This window comes from Mobula birostris, chromosome 24, assembly GCF_030028105.1.
Source record: "Mobula birostris isolate sMobBir1 chromosome 24, sMobBir1.hap1, whole genome shotgun sequence".
NCBI lineage: Eukaryota > Metazoa > Chordata > Chondrichthyes > Myliobatiformes > Myliobatidae > Mobula > Mobula birostris.
Window position 1 is genome coordinate 9,012,254 of NC_092393.1, and position 25,509 is coordinate 9,037,762.

Here is a 25,509-nt window from a genome sequence, read left to right on the forward strand (position 1 = left end):
TGACAACTCCAACACCTCCTCTCCCTTAATATCAACATGCTCCAGAACATCAACCTCACTCATATTGTCCTCACCAACATCAAGTTCCCTCTCATTGGTGAATACCGAAGACAAATATTCATTGAGGACCTCGCTCACTTCCACAGCCTCCAGGCACATCTTCCCACCTTTATCTCTAATCCGTCCTACCTTCACTCCTGTCATCCTTTTGTTCTTCACATCATTGAAGAATGCCTTGGGGTTCTCCTTTACCCTACTCGCCAAGGCCTTTTCATGCCCCCTTCTTGCTCTTCTCAGCCCCTTCTTAAGCTCCTTTCTTGCTTCCCTATATTCCTCAATAGACCCATCTGATCCTTGCTTCCTAAACCTCATATATGCTGCCTTCTTCCACCTGACTAGATTTTCCACCTCACTTGTCACCCATGGTTCCTTCTTTATCTTCCTCACCGGGACAAATTTATCCCTTACATCCCGCAAGAGATCTCTAAACATCGACCACATGTCCATAGTACATTTCCCTGCAAAAACATCATCCCAATTCACACCCGCAAGTACTAGCCTTATAGCCTCATAATTTGCCTTTCCCCAATTAAAAATTTTCCTGTCTTCTTTGATTCTATCCTTTTCCAGGATAATTATAAAGGCCAGGGAGCGGTGGTCACTGTCCCCCAGATGCTCACCCACTGAGAGATCTGTGACCTGACCCGGTTCGTTACCTAGTACTAGATCTAGTATGGCATTCCCCCTGGTCGGCCTGACCACATACTGTGACAGGAATCCATCCTGGACACACTTAACAAATTCTGCCCCATCTAAACCCTTGGAACTAATCAGGTGCCAATCAATATTAGGGAAGTTAAAGTCACCCATGATAACAACCCTGTTATTTTTGCACCTTTCCAAAATCTGCCTCCCAATCTGCTCCTTGGTATCTCTGCTGCTACCAGGGGGCCTATAGAATACCCCCAGTAGAGTAACTGCTCCCTTCCTGTTCCTGACTTCCACCCATATTGACTCAAAAGAGGATCCTGCTACATTACCCACCCTTTCTGTAGCTGTAATAGTATCCCTGACCAGTAATGCCACCCCTCCTCCCCTTTTTCCGCCCTCTCTATCCCTTTTAAAGCACTGAAATCCAGGAATATTGAGAATCCATTCCTGCCCTGGTGCCAGCCAAGTCTCTGTAATGGCCACTACATCATAATTCCATGTATGTATCCAAGCTCTCAGTTCATCACCTTTGTTCCTGATGCTTCTTGCATTGAGGTACACACATTTCAGCCCTTCTACCTTACTGTCCTTACACCGTTTATTCTGCTTCTCTTTCCTCAAAGCCTCTCTGTATGTTAGATCTGGCTGTACTCCATGCACTTCTTTCACTGCTCTATCGGTCTGGGTCCCATGCTCCTCGCAAATTAGTTTAAACCCTCCCGAACCATGCTAGTAAACCTACCCGCAAGAATATTGCTCCCCCTCGAGTTCAGGTGCAACCCATCCAATCTGTACAGGTCCCACCTTCCCCAGAAGAGATCCCAATGATCTAAAAATCTAAAACCCTGCTCCCTGCACCAACTCCTCAGCCACGCATTCAACTGCCATCTCCTCCAATTCTTACCATCTCTGTCACGTAGCACTGGCAGCAATCCTGAGAACGTCACCCTTGAGGTCCTGTTCTTCAGCCTTCTGCCCAATTCCCGAAACTCACACTTCAGGACCTCATCCCTCTTCCTGCCTATGTCATTGGTCCCAACATGTATCACGACTTCTGGTTGCTTTCCCTCTCGTACCAGGATGTCGTGCACCCGGTCAGAGACATCCTGGACCCTGGCACCCGGGAGGCAACAAACCATGCGGGTGTCCTTCTCACGTCCGCAAAATCTCCTGTCTGCTCCCCTGACTATAGAGTCTCCAATGACGACAGCTCTCCTCTTCTCCGTCCCACCCTTCTGCACCACAGGGTCAGACTCAGTGCCGGAGGCCCTGCCACCGTGGCTCACACCTGGTTGGTCATCCTCGCCAACAGTATCCAGGACGGTAAACTTATTATTCAGGGGAATGGCTACAGGGGTGCTCTGTACTACCTGTCTGCTCACCTTCACTTTCCCCCCTCTGACTGTTACCCAACGACCTGCTTCCGACAGCCTAGGTGTGACTACCTCCCTGTAGCTCTCATCTATGACTGCCTCATTCTCCCTTATGAGTCAAAGGTCATCAAGCTGCTGCTCCAGATTCCTTACACGGTCTTCCAGATTTCCCAGCCGTATGCACTTCTGGCAGATGTGACTCTGCGGGAGAGGGGAGTTCCCCCAAGACTGCCACATCTCACATGAGAGGCACATCACCGTCTCAGGAGACATTGTAAAAACTAACTGCGAGCTAGCTTGTCCTCCACCTCTTCTCGTCGAAGCCTCTCGTAAGTAAGAGGAGGTGTCAGAATGCTGCCGTTTCACCTCAGTGAGGTTGAGGTTCGTCTGCCAGACTACTACAGCACCACCTTTGTCAGCGGGTTTGATGGTGAGGTTGGGATTAGTGTGAGAGAGTGGAAGGCAGTGCGTTCAGAGGGAGTGAGGTTGGAACAGGACAGTGGTGAAGTTATGGGGGATTTCAACATGCAGGTAGACTGGGAAAATCAGATTGGTACTGGACCCCAAGAAAAGGAGTTTGTGGAATGCCTCAGAGATGGATTCTTAGAGCAGCTTGTATTAGAGCCTACCAGGGAGAAGGCAATTCTGGATTTAGTGTTGTGTAATGAGCCAGATTTGATAAGGGAACTCGAGGTAAAGGAGCCATTAGGAGGTAGTGACCATAATATGGTAAGTTTTAATCTACAATTTGAGAGGGAGAAGGGAAAATCAGAAGTGTCAGTATTACAGTTGAACAAAGGGGACTATGGACCCATGAGGGAGGAGCTGGCCAAAGTTGACTGGCAAGATACCGTAGCAGGGATGACAGTGGAACAACAATGGCAGGTATTTCTGGGAATAATACAGAAGGTGCAGGATCAGTTCATTCCGAAGAGGAAGAAAGATTCTAAGGGGAGTAAGGGGCGACCGAGGATGACAAGGGAAGTCAAGGACAGTATAAAAATAAAAGAGAGGAACTATAACATAGCAAGGATGAGCAGGAAGCCAGAGGATTGGAGACTTTTAAGGAGCAACAGAAGATAACTAAAAAGGCAATACGGGGAGAAAAGATGAGGTATGAAGATAAGCTAGTCAAGAATATAAAGGAGGATAGTAAAAGCTTCTTTAGGTATGTGAAGAGAAAAAAATTAGTTAAGACCAAAGTTGGGCCCCTGAAGACAGAAACAGGTGAAATTATTACGGGGAACTGAAATGACAGACGAGCTGAACAGGTACTTTGGATCTGTCTTCACTAGGGAAGACACAAACAACCTCCCAGATGTAATCGTGGCCAGAAAACCTAAGGTAACGGAGGAACTGAAGGAAATTCGCATTAGGCAGAAAATGGTGTTGGGTAAACTGATGGGACTGAAGGCTTATAATTCCCCAGGGCCTGATGGTCTGCATCCCAGGGTACTTAAGGAGGTGGCCCTAGAAATCGTGGACGCATTGGTAATCATTTTCCAATGTTCTATAGATTCAGGATCAGTTCCTGCAGATCAGAGAGTAGCTAATGTTATCCCACTTTTTAAGAAAGGAGGGAGAGAGAAAACAGGCAATTGTAGACCAGTTAGTCTGATATCAGTGGTGGGGAAGATGCTGGAGTCAATTATACAAGATGAAATAGTGGCATATTTGGATAGCTGTAGCAGGATAGGTCCAAGTCAGCATAGATTTACGAAGGGGAAATCATGCTTGACTAAATCTCCTGGAATTTTTTGAGGATGTAACTACGAAAATGGACATGGGAAAGCCAGTGGATGTAGTGTACCTGGACTTTCCGAAAGCCTTTGATAAGGTCCTACATAGGAGGTTAGTGGGCAAAATTAGAGCACATGGTATTGGGGGTAGGGTACTGACATGGATAGAAAATTGGCTGGCAGACAGGAAACAAAGCGTAGGGGTTAACTAGTCCTTTTCAGAATGGCAGGCAGTGACTAGTAGAGTACCGCAAGGCTCAGTGCTGGGACCGCAGCTGTTTACAATATACATTAATGACTTAGGTAAAGGGATTAAAAGTAACATTAGCAAATTTGCAGATGGCACAAAGCTGGGTGACAGTGTGAAATGTGAGGAGGATGTTATGAGAATGCAGGGTGACTTGGACAGGTTGGGTGAGTGGGCAGATGCAGTTTAATGTGGATAAATGTGAGGTTATCCACTTTGGTGGCAAGAACAGGAAGGCAGATTATTATCTGAACGGTGTCAAGTTAGGAAAACGGGAAGTACGAGATCTGGTTGTCCTTGTTCATTAGTCACTGAAAGTAAGCATACAGGTACAGCAGGCAGTGAAGAAAGCTAAGGGCACGCTGGCCTTCATAACAAGGGGAGTTGAGTATAGGAGCAAAGATGTCCTTCTGCAGCTGTACAGGGCCCTGGTGAGTCCCCACCTGGAGTATTGTGTGTAGTTTTAGTCTCCAAATTTGAGGAAGGACATTCTTGCTATGGAGGGAGTGCAGCATAGGTTCACGAGGTTAATTCCAGGGATGGCAGGAATGTCATATGTTGAAGGATTGGAGCGACTGGGCTTGTATACACTGGAATTTAGAAGGATGAGAGGGGATCTGATTGAAACATATAAGATTATTAAGGGATTGGACACACTAGAGGCAGGAAACATGTTCCCGATGTTGGGGGAGTCCAGAACCAGAGGCCACAATTTGAGAATAAGGGGTAGACCATTTAGATCGGAGTTGAGGAAAAACTTTTTCACCCAGAGAGTTGTGGATCTGTGGAATGCTCTGCCTCAGAAGGCAGTGAAGGACAATTCTCTGGATTCCTTCAAGAAAGAGTTACATAGAGCTCTTAAGGATAGCGGAGTGAAGGGATATGGGGAGAAGGTAGGAACAGGGATGATCAGCCATGATCACAGTGAACGGCGGTGCTAGCTCGAAGGGCTGAATGGCCTACTCCTGTACCTGTTGTCTAATGCCCTTCAGCGGGCGACCCTCCACATCCGAATCCGTTCCCCTCCCCCGACTCATTTTCCTTTTATTTCTTGCCAAAATCCATTCCATACCATCGTTTAACTCCCCGTCTGAATTTCAGGCCATATGCTCCCTTTAATCACATTACGGGGACAAACCACCCCGTAACTCTCGCCATCGGGACTACAATGCCCAGAACACCCTCCAAACCCACGCATGCGTAATCCGCCCCGTCTTCCTGTCGCTGTTCCGACTTCAGGCTAAGGGTACGACCTTTGGTGCCTGTCGGGATACTGGAGGACACCTTTGGGATGTTGTAGGAAGTCTGACGCCGTGGGCCCGGGGCCGACGGGTTCTGGCGGACCAGTGAAGGGAAGATGGCGGCGGCGTTGGTGAGGTTACGTCCGGGATTGCAGAGTGGTTTATTTCATTTCCCGAAGGCTGTGAAACCAGTCAGGATGGTGACAAATACAGGTTAGTAAGGTGACGTTGGGTTGCAGCACCCTGGTTGAGTCAAACTCAGAAGTAAATGAACAGCGGCGTCGTCTGGGGTCACCATGGGAACCTGATGACCGTCCACACTCGGCTAACCCGGCCCGACATCTCTGCTGTCGCCCGAGGGGAGAGCGCTGTGGGGAGTCTCGGCCCGTACTGGTTCGAAACAAGTTCTGATCAGAGGCTCTTTCTGCGTTTCACCAGCTCACCTTCAGTTTATATTTACACTATCTCCTTGCAATCTGCTAGCACGTATTCGGGAGGTCGGCTGTGCTTTTCTGTCAACTCTGTTGTAACCCTCAAATAAGTCTCAGTTGAATCTCTTCTGTTCCAAAGAAAATTATGCCAACCATCCCAATTCCCCCTTCATGTTTATAAATCTCCTTTAATCCCTTAGTCCTGGCAACATCCTTACAAATTTCCTTTGCATCCTTAAGTGTTTTGTTATACTTCCTACAGCACAGTATCCAGAACAAGGTACAGTAATCTAGCAGTTTTATACATCTCTTTGACCATCGTACCTGTTCCATTTTCTTCAGGATGTTGTGGACATCTTTTCCAAGATTTATTTTCATTTATATTTTGTAGCGACCCACCATTTATTATGCCTAGTTTGCCTTTCCTAAGAGTGTGAGTGCTACCACATACAGCACTGAACTTCATTCAATTTGCCACTTCCATTCTATGTAATAAGTCTATTATTGACTATTATACTAGACTTTTGTATAGGTACATAGAGCTTAGAAAAATAGAGGGCTATGGGGAAGTCTAGTTATTTCTAAGGTAGGGACATGTTCAACACAACTTTGTGGGCCAAAGGGCCTGTATTGTGCTGTAGGTTTTCTATATTGTCTTGCAATATAGAAGTTTGTTTTTTACCATCAACCATGTTGTCTTAAGCAAACTCCTTAAAATAACTTGTATCTTTGATCTTTACTGATCACCTTCCCTATCTCTGCTTGGACTAAACTACAATAATGGTACTTTGCTACATTATGCTGAGTGAACCCAAATTATTCCAGTATATCTTACTGTGTCTTCATATCCTTTAGCCGTACTACTTAAACGTGCAGCTCCACTCGGGCCGATGCCCAATGAGGATATTGATGTAACAGACCTGGAGTCTCTGGAGAAATACCGCAGCTATTCACGGTATCTGCAGGTGGCAGAGGAAAAAAGGAGGGAGCCCACCTGGTGGCGGACTTTTCAACAATACACACAAAAGCCTAGTAAGTTGTATTGTATGAGGGGGGAAAAAGTATCATGTTAACATAACCACAAGTGTTTATAACTGAACAATGAAGTTCATGACATATGTTGGTGATATTAAACCTGATTGTGAAGATGTTGATGCGATGTTGTGGAACCTTGACCTTTCTTCTCTCAGGTAACGGACTTGGGTATATCTGGCCTGCTTGTTGTGACTGTTTTACATACATCACTTGGTCATTTAATCGATATCCAGTTTGCTGCTTAATTGGCAATGTACTTGGAGTATAGTTAGTCTGTTGTAGAAAAGCAGAATTTGTTCATCAGAAACTGTTGTTAAGCTTTGGTTACTGTGTATTATTGGTGGATTGTTTAAATAGAATCTGGCTTGTGCTCTGTATTTTACTTGGAAATGTCCTATAGGGCAGTGCAGGAGGTGCTTTACTCTGTATCTCACCTGAATTATTAGCTGGTCGACATTTACCAGCCATCTTTGCACGCATTCTAGTTTTTTTTTAATCAGTTTCACACAATCTTTGTTGTCCCTCTCATTTGTGGGGATCAGAAGTTATTCACTGTGATACACCCAATTATTTCAGGTTATGCATAAATTACCCTGATTGTAAAATTTTTGGTATGTATTTTATTGACAACATATCTTTCTTTGCATGCTCTTGAATTTAATACTTTAGGTACACTACAGCTGCTTGTAAAAATAGACTTCCTCTCAAGCAGCAGAGGGATTTGCTCCTGTGTTTCAGGATTTTCCATTGCATTTCTTATAGCTCCAGAGAAAATTGATATCGGTCTCCCTCATTTTAGAGGATCTCGGAAAAAGGAATTGGAGGAACGTAAACGCATTCTCAGGGCAAACCGTAACAACAGTGATCTTGAGAGGGCATCGCGGCACAGAACGTGTAAGTCAGTATTGAGAAGTAAGAGACAGCACCGGACAAGCAAGGTGACCCTATTTGTAGCCCTCAGTCTGGATTTATAACTTGCTTCAATTGTGTGCATTTGGCTGGAAGTCTGATTATATCCACACAAATCGGATTGTTCTGGTTGTGATACTGTCCAAGCACAGCATCTTGTCTATCAGAACCAAGTGCGTCTGTCCATTTCTACTGAGGGGAGACTGGAAGATAGCAGTCTTCAGGGAAACTCTTACTATCAGACTGTACACTTGTAAAAATAACCCTGAAGGATTAACAAATAATGTGGAGAAATTTCAAACAAAGTCCATGACATTTATTAAAATTAAACTAAAGCTAGAATAAAGGGAGCATAAAGCACTATTTGGTCTCCATATCCTGTTCCACAACTACCTCTTCTTCAAGGGTCTTCCTGGATCGTAAGAGATGGTAACTGGCTCGTTTTGTTTGTCTCTCAATTTTAATCCTTATTCAGGGCTCCCTGCTCCTTCCATTAAGATTGAGATGAATATTAGTCAACTTCAGGTGTCTCTGGTTGTCTATCACATCTTCCAGTCCTGAAACACTTCTCCAGTTTATCTCCCCTCTCCACTTCTGCTTTTTAAGTTCATCACTGTGAAACCCTTGGATCCCATTCCCACTGCACCGATGACCACCCATCTTATCTTTGTCTTCATGTGGCCACCAATCTATGTGGTGCCATGAAAACCACCAAGTCCTGTCCTTGTTTCAACTAACTTCCACTCCTCCTTCACACTCTCAACTCCTCTGTATTCCATTCGCAATCCATTTAATTGCAGAGACAGCAGATATAAATCATGAGGGGATAATGGCGAATGTCTGCAGGCTCTGAGTGATGGGTGATGAATATGCAGAAAGTCTATGGATGTTGCTTGCTTAGATTTCCAAAAGACATTATAAAGTACCTCCTAGGAAACCATTATTAAACGTAACATTCAAGGAATGAAGCAAAACTAATGATGTTGTTGGGGACTTAACTGTTAGCAGGAAAATGAAGGTAGATTTAACAGGGCAGAACAATGTTTGGCAAGGTTTGATTAGTCGTGCTCTGTAATTATTGGTGTTGCCTACTTAACTATTCACTGTATTAATGATTTGATCAGACAGCATGCTATAGTTTAGTATTTGGCAAGTTTAGTTACAATGCAATCCTGTGTCAACTTAGGACACAGATGGAAGTAAGAAATGACAGAGATAATAATGTGTTCAGTGAGTTGGAACATTGAATTTAATAGGTCGTATGGGATCATCCAATATAATAACAATAGAGCTGATGAAAGCTGAATACAGTGGAGGTACAGAGAGCCTTGTGGGTCCACAGGCTGTTAAAATATGATTTCTAGGGGCAGAAAATGAAAGCCATGATGTATCAGATTAACTGTGCTCTTATTGAATGGCAGAGCAACCTTGATTATCCTAAACTGTTCCTAAATTAAGCTGAGTTCTCTGTTCTTGCAGTATTGATTCCACTGGATGAAGTGAATGCTGTTTGGGAGAAAACAAACGGCCCTTATCATCTAAGGAACATTGGCGAACATTATGCAGTTTTTAGAGACCTATTCAATGGTGCAACCTTTGTTCCACGTGTGATGCTACGTGTTCACTACGACTGTCAGGACTATTCCATGCCAGTATATTTTGGAAACGTTGTCACTCCCACAGAGGTATGACTGGTCAGGTTCAGTTGACTATTTAATCCACATACACTCCATACATAATTAACATACATCATGAGAATATTAAATGGTGACTATTCCCTACTAATTGTTTTTTTAAATTCAATTAATTTTAACTTGAGCATTAGTTACTTGAACATTGAGTGCAAAATTAATTTCTGTATTTAAAGAAGGATTTACAAATCTGTGCAGTAGATTCATTCCTAGGATGTAGATTCTGTTCAAAGAGATTATTATGAGCATCTATTATCATTAGAAGAATAATAAGCAATCTCAGTAAAATTTTGAAAATGACTGAGAGTAGTTGTTGTCCCTGGCTGGGAAATTTAGAAGTTGGGAGCAGAGTCCTTGGATAAGAAGACAAAATGAATTTTCTTTACTTTGATCAGGGAGTCCCTTTATCCATGCTGTTTCAATAGTAGCATTTGTACAGTACATTTTTTGAGTTATGGAATAGCCTTACATTCATTTGTGCTGATTCTACATCCTACTAATTTTCCTTTGTCTTTCCCAGGCTGCAAATGTTCCCAAGGTATCATTTGAGGCAGAAGAGGGTTCCCTATGGACATTGCTGTTTACCAATCCAGGTCTGCATTTCTTTTGAATTGGAGTGGAATTGAAATTCAAAGCCATCAAAACAGAACTGCAATGCTATGCTGGATATGGGGAAAAGATCATCTCTTGAAGCTCATTTCATTTACAGTAATTCTAGTTTCTCTTTCTGGCTATTGCTGTTCCAAAGGCACCAGTAGCAGTGTAGTAATTCAGCTTGATAATGTCCAGCAGGGACTGTAACTTCCTTCTGCTAGGGCACGTGGAGTCAAATCCTTGGAAGATGTTTAAGGTCTTGCAGGGTCCCAAAGAACTCTAATCATGGTGTTATAAAATTACCGGTACTTTACACAATACCATGCAGTGTTGAATCTGTAACCAGCAGTGCCATCATATCTAGGTAGACATACCTTATTGTTAAAAACCAGTTTTGATACTAGTTTTAAAAACTGGCTTATAAACTGAAGCTCAGAATATTCTCTCCCAACACAATTCAAGATTTTAACAATTACATCATAGTTTAGAAAAGTTTTTTGCTGTATTTTTTCTGGCTCACTTATTGCAGGGGTTCCAAACCTGGGGTTCACGACCCCTCGGTTAATGGTAGGGGTCCATGGCATAAAAAAGTTGGGAACCCCTGCAAAAAGGTGTGATATCTTCTCAAGGATGTCATCGTGCTTTATTGGCTTAAAATTGGTTCAAATACTTGCAGAAAGTAAGTGGTTGCTGGGAGGTTGAGAGACAGAGATGAAGAGATTGTGGATTTGAGGGAAGGGAGCATGGGGTTGAAGTTAAATGGCTGGAGGAGTGCAGATGTTGGGAGTTGATGAAGTGGAATAGAGTGAATGGAGTGTTGGAGTGCTGGGAGAGTGTTTTATTTGGAGGAGGAAGGAACTGAGGAAGGGACTGGAATTGAGAGACAGTGTGGATATGGAAGTGCAGATTGGGGCAATTCACCAGGACCTGGGACTAGTTTTAATTAGTTCCACTTTGTCTTGCTGTTCCTTCCATATCACATCTTTTGTAGTGCACTGAAACTAATACTGGCTTGGTCACCAACATCCAGCTGTAAGGTGAGGAACAATCAAACCCAGAGCTACTTGTACATGGTCTCTTTTCTCCCTGGGCTCTTAACTTTCCACCACCCTCTCCCTACAATGTATTACCTAAAACAATGATACTATCTATTTATTATGAACTTCAATGTAACCAGGTTATTAGAGGGGTAAAGGAGACTGGGGATGTGCAAGAGATCAAATGGATGTGGGCTTGGAGGACAAAGAAACACAAGCCCATGGATGGATCTGCTCATGAGAATTTTAAAGTACTGTAGGTCATTTCATATTATAAAAGCCACACATCTTGGACCTTTCAAGAAGATTATTCTGATTAACTTGTTTAATTGCACAATTAAGTACATTTTTATTTAAATCGTGGCCGTCCTCTTTTGGTTGTTTTGTATTTCAGATGGACACCTGAGAGACAATGAATCGGAGTACATCCACTGGCTTGTGTGAGTATTGGCAATGGGAGCTAAATGTTGCTCTGCATGTCGAATATCACTTTGCTCAGTAACAAGAAATAACTTCCATCTGATCTGCTTAATGATCTTTACCACTTGGAGTACTGGATACTAAAACATCAAGTTATGACACACAGTACCTGAACTCATTAAATTTGGATGCTGTTAATTGAAGTAGACTTCCTATTATTATTTATTATTATCATATCCAGCTTCTCTCTGTGAATGAGATCATGCAAAACTTTGCAGCTTATATCCTAACTGAAGTCCTGGTGTTGATTGACCTGTGCTGTCTCCTGGTTGAAATCCATCTCTGTTTTAAAATTCCCATTTTTGTTTCCAAGTATGTCAGTGGTTTTGGCCTTCCTTATCTCTGCAATTTCCTCCATCCGTCCAAGAAACATGTACTTTTTCAGTTCTGGCTTCCATAACATCCCCAGTTTTAAATAATTTAGAAGACACATCTTCAGTTGCCAAGATGCCAGGCAACACCATGACTTCCCTTACTTTTGACCGTCGCTGATTCTGGCTGATAAGTTTCCTTAAAATCAGTCCCCGACCAAGTTTTTGCTTATCTATCCTTGCCTCCATCAAAAAAAAACTGCTCTCCATAACGGTAAGCTTGAAACTATCATTTTATTGTTTAAAAAAAAAATCTATCTGCTAGATTAATTCTTTCAAGGAATGAATTCTGCTGTTTTTATGTAATCTTGCTTGTGGGTATCTGCAGGATTACCAATGGGGATGATTTGGGAGCAATCAGGTGTTGCCATTCCCAGTGATATCCACATACATAATTAATAAATATACACATTACAACTTTCCAGGCTTTTTTCTTCGGGCTTTATATTTGCCTCTCCTGAGTGAAAGCATTAATCTTTTTGTCAGCAGACTTACTTGTTGTGCCTATACACCCTTTACTACTACTATTTTCAAATTTCTGTCTCTTTCAATATTTTACTTTCAACTGGAAGTTTATGTATAATGTTTTGATATTTAGACCTAAATGTAAAAGACATTATCGAGAGGTTTGTAGATATTAAAAAATGCCCAGGGGTTGACTAAGGAGAGCCATAATTTGTAGGAAGGTAGAGATGATCTGGTGAGTTGAGCAGAAAAGTGGAAAATAATCCAAAGAATATAATATTATCCAAAGAAGGGGAGTGAATCCCCTGAGGGGGTCCAACAAGGGTTGCAGATGGCAGGTAAGCTGTGTGGGAAGAAACCGAGAGACCTTAGAGTATACTGTATACCCGGAGCATCTTAAATGTAGCATGGCAGGTCTCAGGATATAGGAAAGGTGTGAGGTTAGAGTAGACAGCCAGTATCTTTTTCCCAGGATTGAAATGATAGATAGATATACTTTATTAATCCCGAGGGAAATTTGGTTTTGTTACAGCCGCACCAACCAAGAATAGAGCATAAATATAGCAATACAAAAACCACAAACAATCAAACACCAAAATGCAAACTATGCCAGATGGAGAATAAGTCCAGGACCAGTCTATTGGCTCAGGGTGTCTGACCCTCCACAGGAGGAGCTGCACGTTCGATGGCTACAGGCAGGAACGACCTCCCGTGCCGCCAAGTGTTGTATCACGGTGGAATGTGGCCAAAGTCCAACAGTAAAAAGTTCAATATCCAGTCTGCAAACACGTTCCTCGATCGTAATATACCCTGGATTGCACCATCCGTTGTTAGCCAGAACAGTAAGCACCGAACTCCTTTACGCTTACCACTCTCAGTGCACTTCCGGTCAGCCGGAACGGTATTACCCACCAAACTCCTCTTCTCTAAAAGTCTCTGTTGTCTCGACCCGGTCCTCTTTCCTCGGCTTTGTGACCCCCCTCTGTGTGTTTTCCTCCGGATTTCAGCAGGGGTGTCCACCGCTCTGTTCGCTAAGCTGGCTGGTCTTTGCTGGTCCGTGAAATACACAATGTGACCTTGCTTCTGTCCCGTGTGTCGGGATGTAATCATTTCCAGCGCTAAAGAAAACCCAAAAAAAACTCTCTCTACCAGCATGTTAGAGAGGGTGCAGCTTCGACGTGTTACCGTGAGGAAAAAAAATACAAAAAATAACGTAAGTTAAAAAGTAAGAAGAAGAAAGTAAGAATAGATCGGAACGGCTGTACCAGGCTGCATGCACGACTGGCGCATGTGCACTAAAGTGTCTAATGTCTAATACCAGAGGGCATGTATATAAGGTGAGAAGGGGCAAGCTTAAAGGGGATGTGTAGGGCAAGTTTTTATTACACAGTGGCTGGAATACGCTGCCTGGGATGGTGGTGGAGGCAAATATGATAGGTTCATTCAAGGGCTTTTAGATAGGTACGTGAATGTGCAGGAATTGAAAGGATATTGACACTTCAAGTGCAGAAGGAATTAGTTGGGCACTACATTGTGGACCAAAAGGTTCGTTCCTATGCTGTACCATGTTCTATTCTGTCCTTTATTAGATTGGCATAGAAGAGGGTGATTGTGGTCAAGTTGTATACAGTAATAAATAGACTATAGTTTGAGTATTGCACACAGTTCTAGTCAACACCTCACATGAAAGTGTGGAGGTGCTGAGGAGATTTACAAGAATATTGTAAGGACTGTACAAGTTATAACCCAGTGGAAAGATTTACAAGTTCCGTTTGTTTTCTGTGGAGCAGTGAAGCTGAGGTGAGTCGTAATTGAATTGTTTCAATATTATTGGGTGCGTAAATAACAAGACTCTACTTTCCTTAGCAGAGGGTATAGATTTAGGTTAAATGCTAAAAGGGTTGGGTGAACTTGGATGTGTAGCTCAAGACTTATCATAGACAGACCTAACACTTGAAAGTGTGATTTGATTGTATAGTTTTTTTTAATCAGCACAGGTACAATGGCTGGGTGGCCTCACTCAGTGTCATAAATTTTCTATGATTTTAGTGTTTGTGTAGTTCCCTTGTCATCTCTTTGGATTTACCAGTTATTCCCTTGCTTTTCCCCAACCCTTCTGGTTTGGTTTTATCTGCTGACTGGCATTTAGTTAGTGTGTTAGCATGAATGAAAGTTGATTCCTCGAGTACTCAACTGAGCACTTCTTTCTGACATCACTCCCCTAAAAATGTACCCAGTGATAGTTAAGCATTTACTTACATCCCATCTGTTCCAAATGTATATGTTAAGTTCTTAATGTGCATTATTGTGTCTGTTCTGTAAATGGTGAAATTGGCAAATTAAGGAACTTGGATCTGTTTATTTCATTATATTTTTGTTATGCAGTGGCAATATTCCTGGGAATGCGGTATCAGAAGGAGAGGTCATCTGCCACTATTTCCCACCCTTTCCTGCTAAAGGCACAGGATATCATCGATGCATCTTCATTCTCTTTAAACAAGATAAAGCAATTAATTTTAAAGATGACTCCAGGCCAAACCCTTGGTAAGGTTAAACAAATAGCTTCAAATGTAATCTCAGTGCTTAAGGACTGGACTTGAGTCAGCATAGTACAAAGAGAATACATTTACCACGATGTCTGCCTTGTCTCTTGAGCTCTTGGTGATATTTTCAGTATTAAGTATTGCAAAATTAATGGAAATAGAATTTGGTTACCAAGTTTTGACATCATGAAGCTCTCTCACTTCTGTATTTACCCATTTAGTGTCTCTGATCACTACCTCATTACTATCTATTGCCTGTTTTTTGCATTATTTATTTAACTATTTAATATATACTTTAATTCGGTTTTGTTCCTATATTATCATGTATTGCATTGTACTGCTGCCGCAAAGAACAAATTTCACGACATATGCCTGTGGTATGAACACTGATGTTGATCCTGATTAAAACTGAATTAAGTTGTATCTTAGATATAGTAGATAAATTAGATTCATAGACAACAAACCCTTCAACCCAGCTCATCCATGCTGGCTAGGATGCCTAACTACTTTATTCCAATTTGCCTGCATTTGAGCCATATCCCTCTATACCTTTCCTATCTATGTACCTGTCCAAATGACTTTTAAGCATTGTAATTGTATCTGCCTTTTTATCTGTCCTAGCACCTCCTTTCATACATCCATCACCTTCTGTGTGGATAAATTTCTCAGATCCCCTTTAAATCCTTCTCCTCTCACCTTAAATCTTTGCCCTCTCATTTAATACCCCTTCTGGGAAAAATGGTGTAACCATTCACCTTAATTATGTCCCTTTTAATTTTATAAACTTCCATAAAGTCATCTCTCTGTAATGAGATCTTCAGGCAAATGAACCCAGGTGTGGAGTAAACTCGAGATTCAAAGTAATGACGAGGATTTATTTGAAGAACGTAACAGGAATAACAAGTGACTTAGATTGTATGAGTCATTTGTTATTTCTGTCACATTCTTCGAATAAATCTTTGTTACTTTCTTTAGCCAGAGGGTGGTGAATCTGTGGAATTACCATGGACAGCTGTGGAGGCCAAGTCATTGAGTATATTTAAAGCAGAGGTTGATAGGTTCTTGGTCAGGGCATCAAAGATTATGAGGAGAAGGCAGGAGAATGGGGTTGAGAGGGATAATAAATGAGCCATGATGGACTGGTGGAGCAGACTTGATGGGCTGAGTGGCCTAATTCTGCTCCAATGTCTTATGATCTCTCTTGCTATACAATGTCTGACAGTCTTTGAGATTGTGTGTGTGTGTATATATGTTTCACCTTGTGAATGTGTTCTTAATTGCTTATAATCCCCCTCTTTGTGACTGGTCTGTTTGACATTAGGTGCAATAGATGACTGCGTTCCTGAGTAAGCCATGGAATGGTCTTCCTCTGATATGTGCATATCTTATACACCTCTTATGTATTCATAGTTTCAGCTTGAAAATGCGAACCTTTAAAACATTTGACTTCTACAAGAAACATCAGAATTTGATTACTCCAGCTGGGATAGCCTTCTTCCAGAGTCGCTGGGACGAGTCTGTAACGCACACTTTCCACAATGTTCTCGGTAAGTCCTTGTACATCCTCCCATGTTGTGTGTGGTTAAAAAAAAACAGTTGTAGACCTAGACCAGTGAAAGATGCCCTTTATTTTCAGGATGTGTAGAAATCACTTCTTTTTGCCACTGACAAATAATGTGTGGTGGAAAAATAATACACTCCACCCTTGTGGAGCTGCCACAAAAGAAGAAATAATAATGATAAACCTGATTCTTTGAGATCCCCTTCCCCAAGTGCACCCTTAGAATGATGGCTTGCTATCTGATGCAGCTCAAATTGGAAATTGATTATGTGCTCCTGAGGTTTGACACTCCAACATAGAGGCCATCCATAGGGATAAATGTATATGGATGCTGCATTCCCTGGAGAATGGTGGAGAAACTATCTGGTGCAATATGACTTCCTGGGCTAAGTTTATTCATTTCTAACATTCCTCATATATGGTGCAGGTTGAATAGAGATCAGCAGGCAGTGGAAGTAATGGGTGCTGAGCAACAACAACCCACTGGGCCTTGTCTCTAGTAACATTTAAAGGACCTACATGTGCAGCACACACAGGAAAGCTGCATTTTTTATATCTGCTTATGTTCATGTATTGCAGACGTTTTGTTGTGTCATCCAGCCATCACTGTGGTACAGGTTTCCCCCGCTATCCGAATGTAGAGCGTTCCTATGAAACTGCTCGTAAGCCGAAATGGTGTAAAGCGAAGAAGCAATTACCATTAATTTATATGGGACAATTTTTTGAACGTTCCCAGACCCAAAAAATAACCTACCAAATCATACCAAATAGCACTTAAAACATAAAATAACACTAACATATAGTAAAAGCAGGAATGATATGATAAATACACAGCCTATATAAAGTAGAAATAATGTACGTACAGTGTAGTTTCACTTAACAGAATTGGGAAGATTGAGCCAAAATCGATTTGTCGAAAAAAATCACGTACACGCATGTGCACATCATGCATTCGCACATACACGCACATCACGCATGCACACGTACACGCATTCGCAAATCACGCATGCGCAGACACATGCCCGTGCAAGGCTTCATGGTCATGGTAGTCTTTCTCGAGGTAAACGCAAGTTCAAAGCGAGCATCTTTTTTCGTAAAAGTGAAAATCCTCTTCCTGTTAACCAAACCAGGTACTCGTGTAGGTCTTTCATAAAAGCGAAACGTCATAAAACGTTCAGAAAGCGGGGGACACCTGTATTCCCTTCATGTTCATTTGAGGTGAACTAACAGGCACCTAGCTGAGGCTTTGCTGCAGTTGCCATATGATGTATCCTGAGTAAGGTCACTCCACAACAAGGAAGATGTGCTGTTATGAGCAGTAATCAAGTGTGCCAGATGTTGAGAGACAGCAACCGTGTAAAGGACAAAATGCACTGTTTCATTTAAAGAGGAAATAATGAATGATTAAATTGGGGCTCTGAGACTGGATAGGTACCAATGACAGCAGTATTTATAAATGCACCAGACTGGAAAAATTCAGTCAACAGAAACCAGCACTAATACTATTTCAAGGCACTTCCTTACCCATTCTGCTAATCTGTCTAAACCCTTCTGCATCCTACCTGTTTCCTCAACACTACCTGCCCCTCCACCAATCTTTGTATCATCTGCAAACTTGGCAACAAAGCCATCTATTCCATCATCTAAATCATTTATGTACAGCATAAAAAGAAGTGGTCCCAACACCGAGCCCTGTGGCACACCACTAGTCACTGGCAGCTAACCAGAAAAGGATCATTTTATTCTTAATCACTGCCTCCTACCAATCAGCCAATGCTCTAACCATATTAGTAACTTCCCTGTAATAACATGGGCTCTTAACTTGGTAAGCAGCCTCATGTGTGGCACCTTGTCAAAGGCCTTATGAAAGTTCAAATACACAACATCCACTGCATCCCCTTTATCTATCCTACTTGTAATCTCAAAGAATTCCCAGGCAGCTAGTATTTTCCCTGAAGGAAACCATGCTAACTTTGTACTAACTTATCCTGTGTCCCCAAGTATTCCATCACCTCATCCTTAACAGTTGACTCTAACATGTTCCCAATCACCGAGGTCAGGCTAACTGGTCTATAATTTCCTTTCTGCTGCCTTCCTCATTTCTTAAAGAGTGGAGTAACGTTTGCAATTTTCCAGTCGTCTGACACCATGCCAGAGCCCAGTAATTTTTGAAAGATCATTTCTAGTGCCACCGCAATCTCTAACGCTACTTCTTTCCGAGCCCTAGGGTGCAGTTCGTCTGGTCTGGGTGATTTATGTACCTTTAGGTCTTTTAGCTTTTTGAGCACCTTCCCTCTTGTAATAGTAACTGCACCCACTTCTGTTCCTTCACACACTACAACATCAGGCATACTGCTAGTGTCTTCCACAGTGAAGACTGATGCAAAATACTCATTTAGTTCATCAGCCATCTCCTTGTCCCCTGTTATTATTTCTCCTGCCTCATTTTCTAACGGTCCTATGTTCACTCTCATTTCTCTTTTATTTTTGACGTACTTGGAAAAAAAATTACTATCACCTTTGATATTGTTTGCCAGCTTGCTTTCATATTTCATCTTTTCTCTTCTAATGATTTTTTTAGTTGCTCTCTCTAGGTTTAAAAAAAAATCCCAATCCTCTATCTTCCCACTAATTTTTGCTTTGTTGTATGCCCTCTCTTTTGCTTTTACAATTTCTTTGACTTCCCTTGTCAGCCATGTTGTACTATTTTACCATTTGAGTATTTCATCATTTTTGGAATACACATGTCCTGCACCTTCCTTATTTTTTCCCAGAAATGCATGCCATTGCTGCCCTGTTGACATCCCTGCCAGCAGCTCCTTCCAATTTACTTTGGCCATCTCCTCTCTCATACCACTGTAATTTCCTTTACTCTGAAATACTGCTACATCAGACTTTACTTTCTCCCTATCAAATTTCAAGTTGAACTCAATCATATTGTGATCACTGGTTCCCAAGGGTTCATTTACCTTAAGGTCCCTAATCGCCTCCGGCTCATTACATAACACCCAATCCAGTATAGCTGATCCCTTAGTAGGCTCAACGACAAACTGCTGTAAAAAGCCATCTCTTAGGCATTCAACAAACTCACTCTTTTGAAATCTGTTATCAACCTGATTTTCCCAATCGACCTGCATGTTAAAATCTCCCATGACTACCATAACATTGCCCTTTCGACTCGCCTTTTGTACTTCCTGTTGTAATCTGTGGTCCACCTCCCAGCCACTGTTGGGAGGCCTGTATATAATTGCCATCAACGTCCTTTTACCCTTGCAGTTTCTTAACTCAACCCACAAGGATTCAACGTCTTCTGATCCTATGTCACATCCTTCTACTGATTTGATACCATTCTTTGTCAATAGAGCCACACCACCTCCTCTGCCTACCTTCCTTTCCCTCCGATCCAATGTGTAACCCTGGACATTCGGCTCCCAACCACAACCATCCTTCAACCACGATTCAGTGATGGCCACAACATCATACCTGGCAATCTGTAATATTGCAACAAGATCATCCACCTTATTTCTTATACTACGCGCATTTAGATACAACACCTTGAGTACCGTATTTGCTGTCCTTTCTGATTCTGCATCCCTAATGACTTGATACCGCAGTCTGTTGGCTGCAACTGAGTCCCATCACCTGCCTGCCCTTCCTGACAATCTGACTGCACGCTATCTTTACTTTTTTTTAATCATCTGCCCTATCCTGAGTACCTTCACTAAGGTTCCCCTCCCGCCAAGTTAGTTTAACCCTCCCCAAAAGCTCTAACAAACCTGCCTGTGAGAATATTGGTCCCCCTTGGGTTCAGGTGCAACTGGTCACTTTTGAACAGGTCATACCTCCCCCAGAAGAGATCCCAATCATCCAAGCCCTGCCCCCTGTACCAGCTTCTCAGCTACGCATTTATCTGCCAGATCATACTGCCTTTACCCTCACTGGCACGTGGCACATGTAGCAATCCAAAAATTAATACCCGTAAGGGCCTGCTTCTCAGCTTTCTACCTTGCTCTCTAAATTCTCTTTTCAGGACCTCATTGCTTTTCCTTCCTATGTCATTAGTACCAAGACATCTGGCTGCTCCTCCCTCTCCAAAATGCTGTGGACACGATCTGAGACATCACTGACCCTGGCAGCATACCATCCGGGTGTCCACAGAATCTCCTGTCTTTTCCCCTCACTATAGAGTCTCCTGTCACTACCACCGCCACCTTCTTTCCCTTTCCCTTCTGCACCACAGACCCATGCTCAGTGCCTGTAACCCGGTCACTGTGACATTCTCCCGGGAGGTCATCTCCCACAAAAGTATTCAAAGCAGTATACTTGATTTTGAGGGGAATGGCCACAGGGGTGCTCTGCTCTAACTGCCTATTTCCATTTCTCCTGACAGTCACCCAGCTACTCATAGAAACATAGAAAACCTACAGCACAATACAGGCCCTTTGGCCCACAATGCTGTGCCAAACATGTATGTACTTAAGAAATTACCTAGGGTTACCCATAGCTCTGTATTTTTCTAAGCTCCATGTACCTATCCAAGGGTCTCTTAAAGACCCTATTGTATCTGTCTCCATTACTGTCACCGGCAGCCCATTCCACGCAATCACCACTCTCTGCATTTTTAAAAAAAAAACTTACCCTTGACATCTCCTCTGTACCTACTTCCAAGCACCTTAAAACTGTACCCTCTTCATTCTAGCCATTTCAGCCCTGGGAAAAAGCCTCTGACTATCCACAAGATCAACACCTCTCATCATCTTATACACCTCTATCAGGTCACCTCTCATCCTTCGTCGCTCCAAGGAGATAAGGCCAAGTTCACTCAACCTATTCTCTTAAAGCATGCTCCCCAATCCAGGCAACATCCTTGTAAATCTCCTCTGCACCCTTTCTATAGTTTCCACATCCTTCCTGTAGTGAGGTGACCAGAACTGACCACAGTACTCCAAGTACTCCAGGGTCCTATCTAGCTGTAACATTACCTCTCGGCTCTTGTACCCAATCCCACGGTTGATGAAGGCCAATTCACCGTATGCCTTCTTAACCACAGAGTCAACCTGCGCAGCAGCTTTGAGTGGCCTATTGACTCGGACCCCAAAATCCCTCTGATCCTGCACGCTGTCAAGAGTTTTACCATTAATACCATATCCTGCCATCATGTTTGACCTACCAAAATGAACCACCTCACACTTATCCGGGTTGAACTCCATCTGCCACTTCTCAGCCCAGTTCTGCATCCTATTGATGTCCCGCTGTGACCTCTGACAGCCCTCCACACTATCCACAACACCCCCAACCTTTGTGTCATCAGCAAATTTACTAACCCATCCCTCCACTTCCTCATCCATGTCATTTATAAAAATCACAAAGAGAAGGGGTCCCAGAACAGATCCCTGAGGCACACCACTGGTCACCAACCTCCATGCAGAATATGACCCATCTACAACCACTCTTTGCCTTCTGTCGGCAAGCCAATTCTGGATCCACAAAGCAAGGTCCCCTTGGATCCCATGCTGAAATCCAAAAACATTACATCTACTGCTCTGCCTTCATCAACATGTTAGTCACATCTTCAGAAATTTCAATCAGGCTCGTAAGGCACCATCTGCCTTTGACAAAGCCATGCTGACTATTCCTAATCATATTATGCCTCTCCAAATGCTGATAAATCCTGCCTCTCAGGATCTTCATCAATTTACCAACCACTGAAGTAAGACTCACTGGTGTATAATTTCCTGGGCTATCTCTACTCCCTGTCCTGAGTAAGGGAACAACATCTGCAACCCTCCAATCCTCTGGAACCTCCCCCGTCACCATTGATGATGCAGAGATCATTGCCAGAAGCTCAGCAATCTCCTCCCTCACCTCCCACAGTAGCCTGGGTACACCCCTTCCAGTCCCGGTGACTTATCCAACTTGATGCTTTCCAAAAGCTCCAGCACACACTCTTTCTTAATGTCTATATGCTCAAGCTTTTCAGTCCCTACAGTCGGCAAGGCCCTTTTCCGTAGTGAATACTGAAGCAAAGTATTCATGAAGTACCTCCGCTATCTCCTCCGGTTCCATACATACTTTCCCACTGTCATGCTTGATTGGTCCTATTCTCTCACGTCGTATCCTCTTGTACTGTTATACTTGCCTCCCATGACTTCGGGGTGACTCTGTCCCTGTAACTTTAATCAATTATCTCCTTTTACATCAGTTAATGCAGGGGTGGTGTAAATGAGTGGTTGATCATGCAGACTCCGTGGGCTGAAGGGCCTGCTTCCATGTATGTGTCAATAGCTCTTTGACTCTGTAATAGTACTAATAAAATAGAAGGCTCTTAGTTTTAATGGGAGAAGATAGGCTTCTGTTTGCAGTTCATGTTTGCATGTGACAAATGCTGCAAAAGCTTCAGGGGTTTGACAGCATGCTGGTACTTAAGGCTGTACTGTTTTTGTAGTAATTTACAGAAGTACTGGCAGAGTTTGGGCTGTAGTTTGCAATATACTCAGTAATGAAAGAAAAAATTGAACCTCTTGGTGGCCACTTTAGGAATAGAGGAAATAGTGCTGTCATATCTCAATACACAGAGGACTGCAGGTAGAACTGCCCAAGGAAAGAATTAAAATTTATGTATTAGAATTCTATGAGAAACAAAACAGAATTGAAAATATCAGTGATTCCAGTGCTGGATAAAGGGATGGAAGAAATCAAGTCAGCAAAGGAGAGAATGATCAATAATTTCCTTGTATTTGGCAGATATGAAGGAGCCAATATTTGAATATGACTTTCCTCCAGCTTACCATCCACCTCAGAGGAAGTACCCACATGGTAAGCCACTCCGATACTTGGACCGGTACAGAGACAGCCATGAGCCTACCTATGGCATCTACTGATCCATCAGCAGCTTTCCACAGAGGTCCAATGTCTTCCAGTACAGCTGTGGATGACTACCCAAGACTGCTCTATCATGCCAATTTCACATGGCCATCTACAAGATCAAATTCTCTGGTCATGCAACGAAAATAAATAGTTTTTATAGTATGTTGGTGTAGTCAAATATTCGGAATGTGCACAGACTGTTTACTTACTTCCCTTGCACCAAGAAACTATTTACTTTCAATGGAATGGCTGACGACTTCTGAAAGTGGGTAGTTTTGAAAGGGATTACATACTTATTGCCTCTGATGAAAATTACAATAGCCTAAGATGGTTTATTTCTAAGATAATTGATCAATTGTACTGGAAAGTTTAACTTCTGGAGGCTGTAAGAGATATATACACCATGGAAACAGGTCCTCCAACCCAAGATGTCCACCTTGACCAAGGTGCTTTCCTGAGCTCATCTGACTTGCTTGCATTTGGCCCATATCCCTCTAAACTTTTTCTCCCCATGTACCTGTCAAAATGTCTCTTAAATGTTGTAATTGTACCAACCTTTACCACTTCCTCTGGCAGCATCCAACACCCTCTGTGTGGAAAAACTTGACTCTCAGGTCTCCTTTAAATCTTTCCCCTCTCACCTTAAACCTGGGCCCTTTAGTTTCCTTAGCAGTGAGTTTAGACATTTACAAGGATGCAGTTAAACTTCAGATCCAAGTTCCTATTGATCTGCAATGGCCCACTACTCACAGTTTAAAGTTTGATTTTATGTAGAAATCTAAATTACAATTTGTTGGAGCTGTATGGAAATTGTAAACAAGACCTTTGTTTTTCATTCCTAATGACCCTGGAACCAAGAGGCTGATAGTGTCTTATTTTAACATGATCTGTCTGCAATCTCCTCAGCATTGAGATTAACCAAGGCAATGGTAAAGAACCAGAATCAGGTTTATTATTACTAATATGTGTCGTGAAGTTTGTCTTTTTGTGGCAACAGTGCAGTGCAAAACCAAGAAGTTACTATAAGTAGTGCAGAAGATGAATAATGAGGTGGTGTTCATGGCGATCTGATCAGATCACAGTGATCTGATGGCGGAGCGGAAGAAGCTATTCTTAACACAACTGAAAGCTGAAGTAGGCCATTTATTCCCCCAAGACCCTTCTGCTATGTCATGAAATTATGGATGATCTCTGACTCCATACCCCTGCCTTTTCTATGTATTAACCTTGCTTCTTTGTGGGGGCAGTAACATGAGGTATCTGGTGATGTTTCATGCATTAAGAATGAAGAAAAGTACTTAAGTGTAGGTCTTATTTTTCTTGTACAGAGCTTCAGTTTCTCTTCCCCACCATGGCCTCTTTGGTCAGTTATAACTATAACAGTTTATTCCACATTCAGCTACTGTAATGACTTTTTAAAATTAATTTACTTGCAAGGCGTGTGTTTTGAAGGCAATACTGTCATTCTCTTAAATCCATCCATCCAAGAACAAAAGAAAATAAGAGCAGGAGTAGGTCACCACACTCAGCTCCTCAAGTCTGTCCCGCCTTTCAGAGTGATCATGATTGATCTGTGCTGTCCTTAACTCCTCTGCCAGTTCACCATAACCCTTAATTTCTGGATCTTTCAAATATTTACCTCCATCTTAAATATAACAAATGATCTGACTTCTGAGGCAATAATTACAGAGATTCATCAGAGATTACAGAAGAAATGTCTAAACACCTCAAGGTTATAAATAACTGGCTCCTTCATATCTAGCAATATTTTCTTTTTGTGACTCTCCCACCAGAGAAAACAACTTAACCTGAATGATTCTTCCTGTTGTGACATTGATTTGTTCTGAATAAATGCCCTACTGATTAGAGAAAATTCTTTTCAAAGTCAAGACCTTAAATAATCTTAATTCTGCTATTTTCCCTTGTCACAAGAATGTAGGTGCAGCAGAATATAATTAGTGTCTTGATATTTGGGTTGACATTAATGCCCTTTTCTTTTGTTTGGGGATTTACCACTTCCTTTGATCTATGTAATAGGTCCTGCTTATTTTTGAGATGGCTTATTAGTTAATTTCACAGGGCTTTGAAAGCAGCCACATTGCTCTCTAACCAGCATTTCAACCCCTCTATTCTTTCTTATCAATTTGTCATATTGAGAAAGGAGATTGGTGAGTCCAGTCCCCAATATGCATATTGGGGAGGCTATTTTGTTGC

The 25,509-nt window shown here is 42.3% G+C and overlaps 1 protein-coding gene across 1 annotated transcript; it reads left to right on the forward strand.

The window, feature by feature from the left end:
* The first annotated feature begins 5,317 nt into the window (after nt 1-5,317).
* On the forward strand, nt 5,318-24,148 carry mrpl38 (mitochondrial ribosomal protein L38). Its single transcript, XM_072242232.1, has 9 exons — nt 5,318-5,524; nt 6,598-6,774; nt 7,540-7,671; nt 9,166-9,371; nt 9,898-9,970; nt 11,403-11,448; nt 14,710-14,868; nt 16,278-16,414; nt 23,173-24,148. Exons 1-9 carry the CDS (start codon nt 5,428-5,430, stop codon nt 23,307-23,309), a joined length of 1,164 nt encoding a protein of 387 aa, XP_072098333.1. The 5' UTR covers nt 5,318-5,427; the 3' UTR covers nt 23,310-24,148.
* Nucleotides 24,149-25,509: the final 1,361 nt, after the last annotated feature.